The following is a 20,481-nucleotide window of genomic DNA, read 5'->3' on the forward strand; positions in this document are numbered from 1 at the left end:
GTGTACACTGTAGGTCAGTTGTATCACAAAACACCCTAACATATATAAAAATTTTGCAATAAAGCCTAAAAGATAAGGAGATATTACTATTTTTCTCACTACCTTCAAAGCACTCTTCATCTACACCAACCACCACAAAATCTCTGTTCATTGAACTCACAAAAATTACAGGGACCTTGAATCAAGCATAGTTTGGGGGATCGTGCTTTCTCATACATGGGCTCAAAACTCTGGAACAGCCTTCCAATATCTCTTCGTCAAGCACCTTCTATTGATATTCTCAAAAATGACCTCAAGACCTACCTTTTTAATTTAAATTCACAATTGTTAACATGTATTAAAGTATATTGTTTGTTTGTTCGTTGTATCTTCTATGATACTCTGTTGTAACATGATACATATGTACTCCATAGCACTATGAATATCTTTTAAGGTAGAACGAGCACTTTATAAGAGTCTGTCTATAATTGTTAAACCAAAACTGTAGGCGATTAAGTCTAGAACGATTTCATTATAACTATTGTACACATTTTGTACATTTAACAATACTTAACCTGTTCCTTTTGCAATTCTCAGAGTGCCTTTAATGCCCCTAAACGAGACTCTTTTTGCCCATCGACAGAGAGGCAGACAGGTTGGTAATCCACCAGTGTGAAGGCAGTCAAGTGGTACATTGTATCCCCCTTTCCACGGTCAACTACATGTGCCAATAAACAATGGAAATATCGATCGGGTGCGAGGTATGAATAGAGCTTTTGTTCTACACAAAACCAGGCACCTGATTGGGGTGACTGGGGTCAGCGAACACAGAAATCTAACTGATCTCATCCTTGATCGCTATGTACATGTTCGTACAAGTTTACAGCAGGACAAGTGAAAACTAAATCAGGAAAAAGGTGAATGATACTGTGAAATACATATTTTTCAAACAAAAGAACAAATGCTGATAATAATAAACTCTGATCTTTTTATCAAACCCACTTTTCTGGGCATTTTAACACAAAGAAACATGAATTTACGCCACGAAATCAGGCACTCTTGTCTTCATTTTGGGAACCTGATATACCAGGTTTCCGTATATCAGTTGCTCCCACGGGAACCTGTTATACCAGGTTCCCATAAGGAACGGGTTAACATTTATTATATTGATCAAATTTGTTACACTGGGTTTTTTTTTTTCTATCCCAGAGCCATTTTTGGTCTGACAGGCACGTATAAAAGGTTGTGCAGCGTCATAATGGTATGCGCGATTTTTGCGAAAATGGTGTCAAAAGATGTGTGAGACTTGTAAAAAGTCAGCGAATGGTGCGGTCAAAAAATTTCGCACGGCGGAATAGTCGCGAAAAATGTCGAGGGGGGGGGGATTGGTTCAACACTACCCCTCCCCCGCCCCTTATAGGGTTAAAAAAGGGGTGAACCTATGGTATGTGTGAATATCAGATTCATATAAAAGATACAGAATGGAAAACTGTTTATAATGTAATAATAAGATGAGATCAATTGTATTTGGTAAGGGGTGGGTCCTTACTTGATGACATATTTTACATCAACATTCCATAGCTTGACAATCACTTGACACATGAATTCATAATACTGAAGATACCATCTCCTTATGTCATACAGCACTTTCAGTCTAGGTATAACAGCAAAGATACGCTCACTCACATAGTCTTCTTCCTTTGGCTCTGTGTGTATTGGAAGTGGCTGCCATGCTATATTAGGGTTGAATTTCTCTGATTCAGATGGTGGAAAAAGTCCGGCTAGATTGCTTGCAGCTGACATGAGGCAGCGATCAACATCAGTGCTCCGAAAATATACCTCTTCCCTTGTGAATGTAGAGTTCTGGAAGAGAGACCCATTATAGCGTTCCCCCAGGAACTGTCCGACTTCATACTGCATCTGCATTCCTAGCTACAAATGAGAAGGAAGATGAGAAATCAATAAATATCTGCAAATGACATCCAAAATCTTTGTACTATACTGCTCATCAAAGATTCAAACTCTTATCTATGTTTCACTTAAAATATGTGACCCGCTACAACAAAAGGATCCGAAAGTCAGGGGAGGACAATTTTCGGAAAATGGCATGACATTATTCCTTAATTCTTCTTCTTTAATTTCATGTATAGCACGACTCATAAAAGAACTCGGTTGCGGAGATATCGATGATGTTATTAGCGCATGTCAAGTGGTTGAAGAAATCAGAGTTTCGAGAAAAACGCCTTCAAAGTTTTCCTTCCAACGCTGTCATGACCAAGGGGAGACGTGAGAGTTTTCACCGCTTGACAATAGAAGGCATGCTCCTAGCGACCTCCAGGATGTTCATTCAAGCTTAGCACCAGCGGTCTACGCATGACCAATCAGTAATCAGGATGCTACGCACTGATCAATAAGATCACTCCCTTGTTGCTAGGGGCGGAGTCTCGCTGCGGCGCTAAATCCAAATCTTCGGACACGTTTCTGTTACGTTGAAAGTCGGAAAATCATGGCCCAGAAAAATGCTGATTTCTTGCCTTTCCTTTCGTCATTTAGCTTCAAAATTTTGGCAGATGATAGACAAAACATTAGACTACAAGATAATGCCAAAAACAGAAATCTGTTTGTTCTAACCAATTTTGATGATGTGACTTCAAACTCGATTTTCTCAGCTCAGCCGTCAGCGACTTTAGGATCCTTTTGTTGTAGCGGGTCACATATATTTCCATTGTAGCGCTCACAAACTTGTATCAATGTAGTACTCCCTTTCCACCACAATACTGCACTTTACATCCTTTATCTCCCCTAAAAAAGAATAAAAACAACCAGCCGCTTAAAGGATGAACATTGATTTGAAGATAAAATATTCAGCGAAATATGACAACTTCGCATCACTTTACATCATTCTGCACGAAGGTCAAATACATGAAAAAGAAACAAGTAAAATATGACTTTCATGATCAGAAATCCATACTGCTACATCATAAAGACTATCATTAGTATCCAGTTGTCCACTGGTATATCACATGTGATAGCTGCTTTATTTGGCAGGTCATTCAAACTTGCTTTAAGATTACTGGTGAAATGGTCATTTGATTGCTTGTGATGCGAGGGTTTACTTTGGTCAGTTGACCCCATCCTTGAGGCCAAAAATCCTCCTGGTATCTGTCTGTTGGGAACGTTCCAACAGGTGAGCGATCTCCATGGCGATACACCTGCAATGAATATGAATGATCACATAAGAAAGAAACGAAATGCTTACAAAAATTTGATTCAAGGTTGTTCGCATTCAGAGCATGTGCAAAATGAGGTTGAAGGGCAATTCCATGGGAATGTGGACATGGCACTAAAATTTCAAGTTTATCTTATTCCAAAAGAATTACTCATTATTAGACCGGGGGCCCAGAAGATTTATTCAGCTGAAAAGGGTCACACTTTTAAATGGTCTCATCATATAGGGATGTGTCCAAGGGTCAATAAAATGCATTGCTGGCAAGTCACATCCTGTACCGTAAGCCTAGGGACCACAAAAAGGGACCCCGAAAAATGGATTTATTCAGCCGAAGGGGGTCACGGACAAAAAATGGTGGATATTGTTCCTTTGGGTGTACTTATCATGAAAACAGCAATGCCAGCTATTTTATCCTGTACGGGGCCCCAGACAGTAGCCCCAAAGGGCCCCCAAAATATGGTGTTATTCAGCTGAAAAGAGTCACGGCTAATTTCTTTTGCAATGGAAGTAGTTCCCATCAGAGATATCCAAAACACCAATGCCAGCTATTTTATCCTGTACGGGGCCCTAGACAGTAGCCCCAAAGGGCCCCACCCCCCATAGGCCTACGTACAAACACACACAAACATTGATTTTATTCAGTTGAAAAGTGTCACGGCTAATTTCTTTTGCAATTGAAGTAGTTCCCATCAGAGATATTCAAAACACCAATACCAGCTATTTTATCCTGTACGGGGCCCCAGACAGTAGCCCCAAAGTGCCCCACCCCCCATAGGCCATACGTACAAACACACACAAACATTGATTTCATTCGTGCAGCTGAGAAGACTCACGGCTAATTTCATTTGCAATGGAAGGAGTACCCATCAGAGATATCAAAAACACCAAAGTCAGCTATGTTATCCAGTACGGGGCCCCGGACAGTAGCCCCAAAGGAGCTCCCCCCCCCGACACACACACCCACACTAGTTTCATTCAGCTGAAAAGAGTCACGGCTAATTTCTTTTGCAATGGAAGTAGTACCCATCAGAGATACAAATTGCTCCCTCCCCCCCCCCCCCCCCCCACACACACACATTTATTTTGTTCAGCTGAAAGGGTCATGGCTACTTTCTTTTGCAATTGGTAGTAGGCATACTCATCAGAGATATCCAAAACACTAAAGCCAGTTATTTTATCCTGTACGGGGTCCCAGACAGTAGCCCCGAAGTGCACCCCCAACACCCACACACACACCCACACACACACACACACACACACACACACATTAGTTTCATTCAGCCAAAATGGGTCACGGCTAATTTCTTTTGCAATGGAAGTATACCATCAGAGATATCCAAAGCACCAAAGCCAGTTATTTTATCCTGAACGGGGCCCTAGACAGTAGCCCCAAAGTGCCCCCCCCCCCCTCTCCACATACACACACATACACACACACACACACACACTAGTTTCATTCAGCTGAAAAGGGTCACGGCTAATTTCTTTTGCAATGGAAGTAGTACCCATCAGAGATATCCAAAATACCAAAGCCAGTTATTTTATCCTGTATGGGGCCCGCACAGTATAGCCCCAAACACGGGTAATTTCTTTTGCACTGGAAGAAGTACCTATCAGAGATATTCAACACACCAAGGCTAGTTATTTCATCCTGCACAGAGCCCTAGACAGTAGCTCCACAGTGTCCCATCCATTATACATGTACTGTGAATCAGCTGAAAATGGTCTTACAAATTCTTTTGTAACGTTAATATCAGGGCCTACTGAACAGAGATATCACAAACACTAAAGCAAGTCATCTTATCCTGTATACGGGGTCCCATAGGTTACAGTAGCAAAACACTCAAGAAATTTGCAAAGGAAGCATACTTCTGTATAGTGCACAACCAAGATGACCATATTACGAAAACCAGTCATTTCATCTTGTACTGGGCCCAGGTTACAGTAGCCATAAAGTGCCCCTCCCCCACATAATTATTATGACATCATTTAGCTGAAAAGAGTCATAGTTGTTTTTCTTTTACAATCGAAGTAGGCCTTAGTTTACATCATAGATACCCAAAACATCAAAGCCAGTTAGGTTTTCCCAGCCAATTTCGCACTTTTGTTGGTTCATTAATTTGATAGAAGGTTCGAATTCGTAAAATGGGTATTCAAATTGGCTGGTACCCTACGTTCATTCAAATTCGCCTTGACTTGCCGAAAAGTGTATTTCAGTCATTAAATTTCGCGAAAGACAGTCAAATTCCAAACGTGTTCATTCAAATTCAAATCATGCTATTTCTTTGTTTCAGATCTTTTCAACATGTCTTTCTATGTGTGTTTTCGTTTCATCTATAAATTACTGTTATAAAGCAGTAAAAGTGTCATATTTCTTATCTAGTATAACTGGATTTGGTTGTTCTGTAACCAGACTGGTAACGCTCCTTCTCTTTCATACATGTCATTATAGGCCTATACGTGTACCAGTAATGCAGCTTAACTTCATTTTTTATAGTCATGACAGCACAATATATACAGACGTATATCTCTAGAAGACATAGAAAGAATTAAAAAAAAAAAACATTTGAGGATCATAACCTTGACTTCTTGTAACTGGCCGACCACTCGTAATAAAGCGCTCGTAAAGGCCAGTGTTTTTGTGGCTTCTTACTTCTTTGGATTCAAAAAGCACGTTAAAAAATGGTGTCAAAGTCTCTTAAACGAATACGAAAACATGAAATGCTATGATGCTTACAAAACAATAACTACGACGAAAGAAAATAAGGAAAGAGGCCAAGCATGAACATATCTGTTTAATTGACTGCAGAACATGTTAAATTAGATGGCCAGAAATCAATTTGAATGAACGAGCGCAGCATGTAATCACGTGACTATATCATTATGAATTTATGAATGAACGGATAGTGGAATGGTACTTGTCTTATATATGGATTTCAGTTGAAAAGTGTTATTTAGAATAAGGTTAGAGGTAATGTGAATGTTTCAAAATAAATTTGAATGAAGAGATTAATATGACATTGAACTACCATGTCATCTAGGCGAAATTTTTGCTAAATTTAATTCAACATTAAAGAATTCGATTAAAAGAGGTGCGATATTGGCCCGGATGCAGGGCCCTTGACAGGTATAGCCCCAAGGTATTCCCACCCCATATGAATTAATTGTTTTTAGGTGAAAACAGTCATGTATGCCTATTTTCCTTGGCAGTGGAATTAACAGCTGAGATACGTAAAACACAAACCCATCCAGTTAAGGGGCCCCCGGCCAGTAGCTGGAAAGTGCTCCCGTATTATTTTATTCTAAGTGAAAAGAATCATTGCTATAATTTCTTTTGCAATGGAAGTAGTACTCAAGGAGGTATCAAAAACACCGAAACCAGTTATATAGCTGTACGGGGCCCCACGGAGTGTTCCTAAAGTGTCCCCACATGTAATTCCACTATCAAGATCTGCATCCCGATCTATTCAATCTGTCAGATCGGGAGAGAGCGGCAAAAGTGTACGGGGACCGGGAGCATCGTAGCAGCAGCGTTTGGGTGATGGGGTTGGATCTGGCAATTTTACAGATCGGGAAGAAATTTTGAACTGGTTCAAAATTTCTTCCTCATCTCCCCATCAAGATTGACCTATTTTGAATCGTAGCTCAAACGGGGAGAGAGCAGTGACAGTGTAAATACCGCGGGATGAGCGTAACAATTCCAGGTTTTTCTGACCGTAGTCATGGTAGTAACAGCGGCACAAGAACGGGAAATATAGTCTAAACTAGACACCGACGACATGGTCCCGCTGCTGCGCCGCTTTCTTGATCAAAGCACGACCTTCCCGCTTTAACGACGCTCTCACTAAGTTCTCTACTCTCGTATAAAATCAAGGCCTGTTCCTACGACGCTTCATTCCTGCTTCGATAACGCTGTTGGCCGCTTTAGCTACGCTGTTCCTACGCTTTCCCAGACTCAATTATGCACGTCTAATCCGCTCTCGCCGCTCTAAAATCGAACGTAGGCGATACGCTGGAAAATGTTTGCCAGAACAGCAAAACTGATGATGAGGAGGAGGGCGCGTTGTCGTTGTCGCGAAAATGAAGACGAAGGAGCGCATATTTAAGAAGAAGAGATGCACACAATAAAGAGAATAAAGCAAAACACTTTGGAGCTACTGTACGGGACCCCGTGCAGGATAAGATATCTGACTTTGGTATTTTGATATCCGATGGATACTACTTCCATTGCAAAAGAAATTAGCCGTGACCCTTTTCGGCTGAATGAAACCAATATATATGTGTGTGTGTGTGTGTGTGTGTGTGTGTGTGTGTGTGTATGTAGGGGGCACTTTGGGGCTACTGTCTGGGGCCCCGTACAGGATAACATGTAACTGGCTTTAGTGCTTTGGATAGTCTGATGAGTACTACTTCCGATTGCAAAGAAAGTAGCCGTGACCCTTTCCAGCTGAATAAAATCAATGTGTGTGTTGGGGGGGGGGGAGGGGGAGGGGGTAAGGGGGCAATTTGGGGCTACTGTCTGGGGCTACTGTCTGGGGCCACATGCAGGATAAAATAACTGGCTTTGGTATTTTGGATTTCTCTGATGGGTACTAATTCCATTGCAAAAGAAATTAGCCGTGACCCTTTTTCAGCTGAATGAAACTATTGTGTGAGTATGTGTGTTGGGGGGGGGGGGGGCACTTTGGGGCTACTGTCTTGGGCCCCGTACAGGACAAAATAACTGGCTTTGGTGTTTTGTATGTCTCTGATGGGTACTACTTCCATTGCAAATGAAATTAGCCGTTATACTCTTATCAGCTGAATAAAGTCAATGTGTGTGTGTGTGTTTGTACGTAGGGCTTATAGGGGGTGGGGCACTTTGGGGCTACTGTCTGGGGCCCCGTGCAGGATAAAATAGCTGGCTTTGGTGTTTTGGATATCTCTGATTGGTACTCCTTCCATTGCAAAAGAAATTAGCCCGGACTCTTTTTAATTGAATAAAATCAATGTTTGTGTGTGTTTATACGTAGGCCTATGGGGGGTGGGGCCCTTTGGGGCTACTGTCTAGGGCCCCGTACAGGATAAAATAGCTGGCATTGGTGTTTTGGATATCTCTGATGGGAACTACTTCCATTGCAAAAGAAATTAGCCGTGACCCTTTTCAGCTGAATAACACCATATTTCTGGGGCCCTTTGGGGCTACTGTCTGGGGCCCCGTACAGGATAAAATAGCTGGCATTGCTGTTTTCATGATAAGTACACCCAAAGGAACAATATACACCAACTTTTGTCCGTGACCCCCTTCGGCTGAATAAATCCATTTTTCGGGGTCCCTTTTTGTGGTCCCTAGGCTTACGGTACAGGATGTGACTTGCCAGCAATTCATTTTATTGACCCTTGGCCACATCCTTACATGATGAGACCATCAAAAAGTGTGACCCTTTTCAGCTGAATAAATGCTCTGGGCCCCCGGTCTATATGTATTACCCATATACTGAAGTTAAAGAAACTCGAAGAATTATATCAATCGGTCAAATATTTCCCGAGAAACAGCTACAAATGTTGAAGACAATTTTTCAGTCATCCAAATTGCTAAAATGCATGCTTAACTTGATATACATTTTTTTTAATAGAAAAATTCTTCTAGCACTTCAATCAATTCATTTTAAAGAAGCAAAATAGGTTCTACTTCAGTCTCCCATGAGGAAATTTCTATGCCACCTTCAAAAAATTTTAATCACCACATGAAAGTTCAGCCCTTGAGCCATGTAACGCGAGTTACCAAAACAAGAAATATTTTTCATTCTGAAGGAAGCAGTGGAGGTAATTTGCTGGGAATCATAATTTTATAAATTCATCACACCCTGATACTGTACACAGGATGTTGACTTGAATTTCATCACACCCTGATACTGTACACAGGATGTTGACTTGAATAAACACTGTCATCACATTAAAAAATGTCAATGAAAAGTGTAACACGAGTTACCATGTAATGCGAGTTACCGGCATGTAACGCGAGTTAACGACTATAAACACAAGTTTCCACCAACATATAAGCAAATTTTAACACTTAATTGAGCTAGATTGTGGTGAAAACAATCAAATCCAGTGTTATACACACTATGCTGGACTGAAACAAAGGAGGGTAGCCTAATAAACTGTGATTGTATAATACTAGCATCAAGGCCACTGATCACATGCCACATTGAAGAGTCTAGCCAGGCTTTCACTGCATGTGTACATGTACATCCAGCAGTAAATGAGGTTAACCTAAAATTTATCTTCTGAATTTCCTGCATCAGTATTACAGAATTTTTATTACAGAATGCTATAAAGCAGCAAGTGTTGGTTCTAATCCTTATTCGGGGTCTAGTGAAGATGACGCCTGTCCGGAGATCAGGAGGTTGTGGGTTCGCATCCTGCTCGAGTATGTATGCCCATGATTTTTTATCATGGCTACTAATAAAACACTGATCAATTCAGTGCTTATTTACGTTGATGTAGGGTAATTTGTCAATCAGTTGCAATACAAGTTTACATCTCAACGGAAGAATTTCATGAATTTGAATAATTGCGCAGTACCCGCTGTATGATATAAGGATTACAACCAACACTTTCTGTTGGGCGGAAGTTCGGTGGTCTAGTGGAGATGATGCCTGTCCGGAGATCAGGAGGTCTTAGGTTCGAATTTTGCTCGAGTATGTAAACACTGATCAATTGAATACTCATTTACGTTGATGTAGGGTAATATGGCAGTTCTTAATTACATGTATAAGCTTTTTCTTTTGCAAATTTTTGTATGTAGGATGTTTTGTGATACAACATTCCTACATATGTATCAAACATGATTACTCAAACATTTTCTCAATCTTTGCTCCCAATGGTAAACAGTACATTGTACCTCTAACCCACTGAAGATGAGTCTCAAGAATACAAGAATGGGAAATGCATGTTATACACAGTAGCAAAATCAGTCCATCCTTAACAGGTTAAAGGCAAGATGGCAAAAGAACAAACATCACCACCAAATACAACAAGCACAGACATAGACCCCGTTTACAGTGCGAGGCCGGGCTCGGCCGCGGCTCGGCCGCGGCCGTAACCGGCCTCAATTGCGCGGCCGAGCCTCGCAATTTTGTCCGTTTACACTGCTGGGCTCGGCCGCGCTTTCGATTCAAACCTTTCATTATTTGGTCGTAGTGGCGCTCTGCTTGTAAACTAACGCAATTTGGTATTGTCTGGTTTTCAGACCCTTTGCCAACTGACTTCCGTGGCGACGAAGTCGCCATTCGGGCAAAGGCCTTTGCCAAAGGAAAAAATCCTTTGCAGGACAAAACCACCTTAAGCTATACTAGTTTTCGACGTTGAGGGGGTTAATATCCTAAACAGCGAAAGATACAGGCAGAGGGTTTGGAAGCCAGACTAAAACTGGCCGCGCAATTGGCCGCGCATTTGGCCCAGTTTGCGTTTACACCAAGAAAAGGCCGGGCTCGGCCGCGGCTCGGCCGCGGCCGAGACCACCTCCAGAGCGAGGCCAAATGCGAGGCCAATTTTGGCCTCGCATTTGGCCTTTTGCGCTTTTACACTGAAGCGGGGCTGGACTCGGCCGCGGCCGAGCCGCGGCCGAGCCTCACACTGTAAACGGGGTCACAGACACATACCCAAAAATATCAAACCTTCCATATTTCTATAATTTAAACAGGAATCACAAGAACTGTTCTAAAAAATAAAAAAAAAAATAAAAATGACACACTGGTACAAATGAAATTTCTTTTTTCTCAGTTGGTTCGGCACTTCACTTTCAAAGCGGCATAATGCATAAGCTTGCCTGACATAACAATTTATGGAATTCATGTTCAAAAAAAGAATGAACTTGCATTTAGACCAGGGGATCAGAATACTCCCATCAGTTTATAATTTAGCAGGCATCCATTTCATTGTTTTGCATTGAATGCAGTACCCAACAGCTTATTTCCTTTTATATTGCAAAATACCATTCTTGCTGTCAGGTGGATGTGCTGGCAAGCATCATTTAGATTACTAAGGATCACATGAATAATCATGATCACATCACAGATGCTTACCTCAGTGAATTTACAAACCAAAATGCCTGTTGGTACAAATGACCTTTTTCTGCTCATGCGCAAAGTGGAATTACGAACTGGTCTATTTGACCCCGTTTACAGTGCGAGGCTCGGCCGCGGCCGAGCCGCGGCCGAGCCCTCCTTCATTTCAGTGTAAACGCACAAAAGGCCAAATGCAAGGCCAAAATTCGCCGCGCATTTGGCCACGCTCTGGAGGTGGTCTCGGCCGCGGCTCGGCCACGGCCGAGCACGGCCTCTTCTTGGTGTAAACGCAAACTGGGCCAAATGCGCGGCCAATTTTAGTCTGGCTTCCAGACCCTCTGCCCGTACTATTTCGCTATTCTCGATATTAACCCCCTCAACGTCGAAAACTAGTATAGTTTACGGTGGTTTTGTCCTGCAAAGGATTTTTCCTTCGGCAAAGGCCTTTGCCCGAACGGCGACTTTGTCGCCACGGAATCTAGTTCAAGTTGGCAAAGGGTCTGAAAACCAGGCTATACCAAATTGCGTTTGTTTACAAGCAGAGCACCACTACGACAAAATATTGAAAGGTTTGAATTAAAAGCGCAGCCGAGCCCGGCAGTGTAAACGGACAAAATTGCGAGGCTCGGCCGCGCAACTGTAAACGGGGTCTAAGTCAATCAGTTGCAAAGAAATGTACAATTTGTTCTAGTTTTCACTCCTCACAAAGACAGGATTTTAATTTTTGAAAGATTGTAAGCTTTTTTGTAAACTTGTAGATACAAGTAGCAGGGGCGGATCCAGGAATTCCGTAAAGAGGGGGCGTGTTTACAAAATTAAAGGGGGGGGGGCGCATGCACCCCTCCCCCATTTTTTTCTTTTTATTTCTTTTGTTTCAACAAAAAATAAAGGGGGGGGGGGGGCGTGCGCCGGTTGCGGTCCTCCCTGGATCCGCCCCTGAGTAGGGTCTGATACTTATAATGTTATGTTTTAAAAAGACTTCCAACATTTTTCATCTTTACACTCTGAAAATTACAATTGATGTACTATAATATACACGTAAATCATCTGGGTATAAATATTCAAACATATACAGGGTCTCTATGAGGAGTGAAGCTCTTATTAGTCTTAAAGGTACCTTTTACAGACCTCCCAAAATGCAGCAAAACATTAAATATGAACCTCAGGGGACTTGTTTAGGCCACTGCTGAGAAATTTGGAAGTCAACAGATATCTATATACAATTTGAATAATGCACAAAACTCAACTACTCAGTAGTTCTGTGTGTCAGCCACATTTAAGCCTTTTTGTTCCAGTCTTCTGTACTTTTTTTATCTATAAACACAAATCTAAAAGTATAAGAGCTGATGTAATAACATATAGATTGTGTGGCGAGAATGTATAGAAATGTTTGTAAGTTTTGATGAACTTTCTTCACGAAATATACATGATGGACACACATGCAGTGCATGGGTCTGCAAAGGTAGCCTAGTAATGTACTGGAATTTACAGTGAGCTCCGAAAAAAAATCAATTAAAAATCTAACGGTCAATAAAAATGTTCTAATTGTTACCTTCCACTTTCAATACTTTATGGGAGTTTCTAAAATGGTACTCTCTTCAACATACCAATGTATTTATACAACTCTTCATTTAAGGCATGCAAATGGGATTCCCTACCTTTAAACACATTCTTCTCTATCAATTGGGTTTATTAGTAAAATATCTGTTTAGCATTTATTCATTTTACTATCTACAAAAAAAAAGCATCTCTCAAAATATTCAACACAAGATTCATTGCCATCAGAACAGTTGTATGTCATCAATTTGTGTCACCCTGTGTTAGTGGACATAAATGTAACCCGAGTTACCGTAACGCGAGTTACCGATATAAAGGCTCCCTACATTTTACCAGATCATTGTTACTCAACTTTGATAGTGTTAATTCATGAGTCCTAACCCACTATCAATTCAAGATAGGAAAACTTTTATCAAGATTGTCTAGTATGAGGAGACTTTCCAAAAAGAGGCCTTTACAGAATTGACCATGTCCTTTTTGTGTTGGTTTAGTTGGTGTATGTCTACTTAACCCATGATGAAAAAAGTAACTTGTAGATCCTTCCAATTACAAAGATATTGGCACATTATCCCATAAATGTACCCATTATCTGTAACACGAGTTACCGTGGAATTGCCCTGAACAGTTACATGAACACAGCATTGATGTCAGGATACAGTACTAGAACCCAACCTTCCTTTCAATATTGATTTCTTGAAGACATTATTTATAAACTGCTCTAATCTCTGACCTTACATCACAAACCTACAAATAGTTGCTAGGGTCAATTTTTTAATATTTTTATTTAACATGAATGGAATAAATGCATTCCTGGTCAATGAGGCTAATTGGTTCGGTGTAATAATGTCAGAGGTAAAAATGTCAGAGGTAAAAATGTCAGAGGTGAAAATGTCAGAGGTAAAAATGTCAGAGGTAAAAATGGCAGAGGTAAAAATGGCAGAGGTAAAAATGGCAGAGGTAAAAATGGCAAATGTAAAAATGTCAGAGGTAAATAATTATGTCAGTGGTAAAAATGTCAGAGGTAAAGTTGTCAGTGGTTGAAATGTCAGTGGTCAAAATGCCAGAGATAAAAATGTCATTGATAAAAATTTAGTTGTAGAATGCATGAGGACGTGGTAAAAGTGACAGAGATTTTTTTCTTCATGTTTCTGACACCTTTCTCGCAATACGCGCTTTTCGTGCCTTCTCCTGAAATAAAGACCGGGGAGAAATGGGACACGGGAGAAATATGGGACACTCGTGTAACTTGAAAAATGCTCGGCCAGTCAACAATCGAATTATATCAGTAAAAAGATGAGCCTCGGTACACCTGAAAATGGACATTCACTATACAGCTCTACAGGTATCTTGTCAGTAAAATATCAAACTTACATTGTACTATAGATCTGGTAGGTCCTATACTATGTTAATACAAATGTAGGTATTTTAATAAGTGTGCGAACTTCTGAAAATAAAATTGCTTGAAAACAGACATGCAGGTATGAAAAACTGGCAGGGATCTTGTACTGTTTCTGTTACCACTGGGAGAAATTTAATAGGGCAGTGTTACATTTCTACCCGGTAAATCCTACTTTGGTCATGATGGTTATCCAATTTCTCTCCAGGTTGTCTCATTTCTCCCCATTTCATGTCCCATTTCCCCCCAAATTAGGGGTTGAACAAATCATTAATTACACGAAAATGTTTTATATAGGGGTATCACTAAATACTCTACTATAAACTTCAGAACCTATACTACATAATTATGATTATGACCTAGTTTGACAAAATATTTGAAAAGTTACAAGGAATCTTTCATGATGATGCAAAAATGTCCCATTTCTTCCCGGTCTCCCCTACACTTTCCTGCATTTTTTTTTTCCCACAGATACCCTCTGCGTTTTAATGGAAAGGACCAAACCTCCCACCCAGCCCCCATCATCTCTAAACTATTGCAAATGGAGCACGTACAAAAATTGTCCAGAATGAAAACTGTATTCCTTCACGACCAGTAGGGCCTACGTACATGTACAAAATGTTTCCCTCGTTTTCCTCACTTACAGGTAGAATGCATATCGCCTCACTTGGCCTCTTTCTGGTTTATCCGAAACATTTTCATCGGGTTATGAGATAAGAGTGCATAATCCGTGACGTAAATGATGAATGTTATTATAAACATTAAAACGAAAAAAAAAAAGTATACATGCACGTAAAGGTTTTATTGCACATGTCATGTAAAGGGTGGCAAAATTGCAGAAGTCACCCCTGTTCTCAAAAAGGTGACCCTCGTGAAATCGACATATTTCTATCTTGCCTAGCATTTTAAAATACTGTACAATTTATAATAGACCCTATCACTTTTTGCAAACCCCTAAAATACTTTTTACTAAAGCGGTTCCACAAAAAAAAAAAAAAAAAATAGAGTTCAAGCACTCTGAGAGCGCAGACCTCTGCCAAGCATGCAGCTCATTTCCACCACTGATCTTGTTCTTCCATAATAGAGATCTCAGTGATTTCCACCCAGATACATACTTACAGCATTGTGTGCTGAAAGAAACCTTTGTTACGTCATAAACCCTCAGCTGCACGGCGCGCCTCGCCCTAGCACAAACTAGAGCACGCACTTTCATGCGCGCATGCAAACCTCAAATACGCACAGCCTGAACTCCCAAGCTCATTGACCCGGTATGTACCTGCCAAAATATCAAAAATCCTTCATAAATTCCCCCGAAATTCTTGGATCACTACCAAAATGTAATCGTTTGTTACTTGTGTCATTTTCAACCTTTCCTGCAAGTTTCATCCCAAACTGTTCACTACTTTTTGACTTATTTTGCCCACGGACAAACTAACTACATGTAGGTCCATGGTAACACTAACAGAACAGGCAATCAAAAATGCCTAGAGTAACAAGACCATGATTGGTATAGTGCCATGACTGGTACAGCCTAGTATTTTTTGACACACTGAAGCTTATAAATAATCCATAGCCTTGTATGTATTATGTGACCCTGCAACACAAAACCAACAAAAAAGCTAAGCTTTAAAAATGATGTGTATCTCAATTCAAATGGCCTCCCCTAACCTACCTAAATACTGGAAAGAAAGTACACACTCTGGAAAAGTGTGAACTGAGAAAAGAGGCTCTGAAGTACACTGTGCTAGCTGTACCATGAAAGGGACAAAACACAGGATGTCAACCACTGGAGTAACAGCAATGAAGGGAAAGGGATTATCAGATTTAGCTGAAATTGAGCATGTTCTCTTAACACATTCTGTCCATGATTAATGCCAACTTTCAAAGCAGTACCGGTAGCGTCATCCTTTCAAAAGTTATTAGAATTGGAAGTGAAGAGTGTGCAAAGGATTTCAAGACATGAAAAGTGGCTTCTACGACATACCTGATCAATCTACTCTTCCCCCAAAAAGGGGTTGTAGGAAAACTGCTAAAAACACATTTTCCCATTCATGTTAAGATCCCAAACTGAAGAATAATGTAGAAGGATGAGATAGCTCTTTCAGAAAATATAAAAAACTTGAGATTGACTGGGTCGAAACATTTCACCTTTTTTGAGTCCTCGCGAAAAACCAAGGAGTGCGACTTTTTGTTTGTTTTGTGATGCATGGTCACGGTATATGTTTGAAAGATGCAGCCTGTTTACAGTGCACCTTTAGTGTCAGCCTTTCCTCCAGACAGCGCTGTGCCATGATTGGTACAGCTGCATGATTCTTATGGGTGATAATGCCGACATGTCCAAATGAATGGAGTTGTATTATGGTCTACTCAGCCCATACAAATCATATGTGTGTAAATTTCTTATATAGACCGTAATTTTTATATCTTAAATATGTATGCATTTGGAATGCCATTATATTTACACACAAGTGACACAATGTTCCAAAAGATACACTCAAGACTTCATCTATTTGAAACTAGTTCTATATCACAAACAAGACAAGTGCCAAATTGTGTCTCACCCATTCGCGTACAAGGAATTAATACTTTTTATAACTCCCAGAAGTTAATTGACCTGCTTATGACCTTTGACCTTGTGGTGACCTTCAACACCCCAAGGGACATTTACCATCCAAATTTGGTCACAAACGGACAAAGGGATCAAAAGTAATGAGCTATAATCGAAATGCGCCATAAAAACTTAACATTGGGCCCTAAAAATTTGTTGACCCCTTTTCGTGACCTTTGACCTTGTGATGACCTTTAACTCCCCAAGGGACATCTACCATCCAAGTTTGGTCACAAACAGACATAGGGATCAAAAGTTATGAGCCACAATCAAAACGCGCCCTAAAACATAACATTGGGCCCTAAAAGTTTGTTGACCCCTGTATGTGACCTTTGACCTTGTGACGACCTTCATCTCCCCAAGGGACATCTTCCATCCAAGTTTGATCACAAACGGACAAAGGGATCAAAAGTTATGAGCCATAAATGAAATGCGCCCTAAAAACTTAACATTGGGCCCTAAAAGTTTGTTGACCCCTGTCTGTGACCTTTGACCTTGTGGTAACCTTCAACTTCCCAAGAGACATCTACCATCACCCAAGTTTGATTGCCATTGTAGCAACGTGTGCTGAGTTACGTGTGATAAGAGAGTCTTGCAAGTAAACTTTAACATAGACCTCAAACGACCTTTGACCTTATCATGTGACCTCTTACGGCACCATAACATGAAGGTACCCCCAGTGCATCCATCACCCAAGTTTGATTGCCATTGTAGCAACATGTGTCGAGTTACGAGTGATAAGAGAGTCTTGCAAGTAAACTTGAACGTATGACCTCAAATGACCTTTGACCTTATCCTGTGACCTCCAACGGCACCATAACATGAAGGTACCCCCAGTGCATCTATGACCCAAGTTGGGTTGTAATCCAAGCAACTTATGTGAAGTTATTTGTCAAAAGAGAGTCTTGCAGGTAAACTTTAGAAAAGAGTGTCTTGCACATACCTTTAATATATATGACCTCAAATGACCTTTGACATCATCACATGACCTCCGACAACACCATAACATGAAGATACCCCTAGTGCTTCTATCACCAAAGTGTGGCTGCCATTGCTGTAACAGTTGCCAAGTTATGCATCATAAGAGAGTCTTGCAAGTAAACTTTAACATTTGTGACGGACGACGGACGATGGACGAACGACAGACGACGGACGGACGACGGACGGACGACGTACGGACGCCATTTGGATCCCTTAGTCTCGCCTTCACCTCCAGTGGGCGAGACAAAAATCGTTAAAGTGTAAAATTTACCAAACTTCTGGGCACGTTACTCTAGGCAGTCTAACAACTATAGGCCTGAGTAGGCACCTATAGGCCCAATTTAATTCTTTTAAAGGTGGGATTTCACGGAGCACGCGAACGATTTGCGAAGGACGCGAATGGCAAAATCCAGCATTCGTATTTTAGTCGGCAAAAGATCGCCAAACGAACGTGAGGGTTCGGAAGCATCGTCAATCGACTTTTATTTAATAGTTTAATCCAATTAAATTCAATTCAATTTTATTCAAAAACCAAATATAAATAAAAAGATGAGCAAGTTTGGCCAAGATCGGACCAAGGAGTAGCGCAAAGTGTTATTTGACTTCCGTAGACCCATAGAGGATTTCTGGCACTCCACGGGTACATTGACTACTTAATCTAAAGTAGCAAAATTTCATTTGAACTATAGAGATTATGTGTTGGAGGAAAGTTCTGCAAAAAAGATCAAATGCTTTACTAGTGGAGATAGGTCCTATGAAAAAAAAATGTAGGTAAGCACATGATAGAGGAATGAGAGAAAAAGAAAGGAGAAATCTAGAGGAAAGAACAAAAAATTCAACTCAAGACAGTTTCCACCTCTCCTTGGGTACATTTTCTCCCATGATTATTGAAAATTTTTCGTTGTTCGCATTCCGTCGCGTGTTCTTCGTATACGTAACATGCTGTACTTTAGCAATGATACACACGACATTCGCACATACGTCGTGGAAACTTCGCACAAATTGCGCAAGAATAGTTTTCGGCTTCATTGTCGGAAAACATTCGGAGAAAAACTTTTCCGAATGTTGGATTTTGTCATTCGCGTCCTTCGCAAATCGTTTGCGTGCTCCGTGAAATCCCACCCTTAACTAACTTTGTGGAATGCGCATCAGTTGCTATGTGAGGCTGTATCTCAGCAACCAACTGACGTTGGAGAAAATATTTGGGATTTTCGTAAGACACTTTGTTGGGGACATTTGGTACAATTTTAAAGAAAATCGGAGGGGGTCGGGTGACAAGCGCTTAAAGCAAGGGGCCCTGAAATCTAAATGCATGTTGATTTTTGTTGATTTATGATACCCTCAACATCACTTTTGCAGTACAACCAATATCTAGAAACATTCCATATATTTTTGACAATTTTTTCCTTCTATTTTTCTTCAGATTACTTGGGAACGCCCACAAAAAATCCTTCCAAATCAATATTCTTGAGATGACATCATCTGTCAATCATCGCTAAAGTACTGAAATTTTTAACAAAAGACATCGGAATGCACCTTCCTCTTGACTCAGCATAACTTGCATGTTTCTGTGATATTAATGTGACTAACAAAAGACATGGCGAGGGAACATGCAAGTTATGCTGAGTCGAGAGGAAGGTGCATTCTCCAATGTCTTTTGTTAAACATTTCAGTACTTTAGCAATGATTGACAGAGGTTACTGTACGAGCTGAAATTTTCGAGTAGGCCCTACAGATATTTTCGCGAATTGCTACTTGGAGGACATTTGCGCATGTTGTTAATTTCGCGGTTGCAACGGTCTACTGTACCTAAACGTAACTATTTGCACGTTGTTATTTTTGCGGTTCAAAGGCGATTCGCGAAATTCGCGAAAATAAAACCACCACGAAAATTTCAGCTCGTACAGTATCTCAAGAATATTGGTTTGGATTCATTTGGAAGGATTTTTCGTGGGCGTTCCCAAGTAATCCGAAGAAAAATAGAAGAAAAATTCGTTAAAAATATATGGAATGTTTCTAGATATTCGTTTCACCGCAAAAGTGATGCATACTTGCCAACTCTAAGTAATGTAGACTATGACTTTTGAAAGATTTTATTAGCATTTAAGCTAGCGCTGCTCGCATAGGCATCCTGGATTCTACCGCTTTCTCAAATGAAAATGTTGGCAAGTATGGTGATGTCGAGGGTATCCTAAATCAACACGGAAAGACTTCCTTTTGAGATAGCCACCCCAACCACACTAGTACTAAATAAGTGCAGATATATACAACGCTAGTCTCTACCTAACTGCGACCAGCCCCAACACGCACTAACTGAACACGGAGCGTCCCGGGGTTAGTCTCTACCTAGCCTAACCTTGCTTGCGATACGCACGGATGCACGCACTCATTTTTGGGTGGCTGTCTCAAAAGGAACTCTTGCCGGATTTTTTGTGGGCTAAAAATTCGTTGAAAATATATGGAATGTTTCTAGATATTCGTTTCACCGCAAAAGTGATGTTGAGGGTATCATACATCAACACAAATCAACATGCATTTCGATTTCAGGGCCCCTTACCTTTTAAGCGCTACCGCCCGGTACTAATCCACTATCCGCTGACATGGATTGACCCACATGAATACCAGCGTGTGGGACTGTACACATGCGAGTTTCCGCTGTGAGACCAACAAAATAGAGTCC

At 40.8% G+C, this 20,481-nt stretch overlaps 1 protein-coding gene across 2 annotated transcripts in view; it reads right to left on the bottom strand.

Annotated features, from left to right (window-relative positions):
• LOC140228638 (lysosomal acid phosphatase-like) overlaps positions 1–20,481 on the bottom strand; it is a 135,391-nt gene that overhangs the window by 110,480 nt on the left and 4,430 nt on the right. For both annotated transcript variants that reach the window (XM_072308887.1, XM_072308886.1), the window contains exons 2-3: positions 3,096–3,191; positions 1,666–1,911 (exon numbers count right to left, since the gene is read on the bottom strand). In XM_072308887.1, coding sequence (XP_072164988.1) covers positions 1,666–1,905 — 240 coding nt within the window. In that variant the 5' untranslated portion in view covers positions 1,906–1,911; positions 3,096–3,191. The remainder of the gene's footprint in view (positions 1–1,665; positions 1,912–3,095; positions 3,192–20,481) is intronic.

This window comes from Diadema setosum, chromosome 5 (genome assembly GCF_964275005.1).
Source record: "Diadema setosum chromosome 5, eeDiaSeto1, whole genome shotgun sequence".
NCBI classification, from domain to species: Eukaryota; Metazoa; Echinodermata; class Echinoidea; order Diadematoida; family Diadematidae; genus Diadema; species Diadema setosum.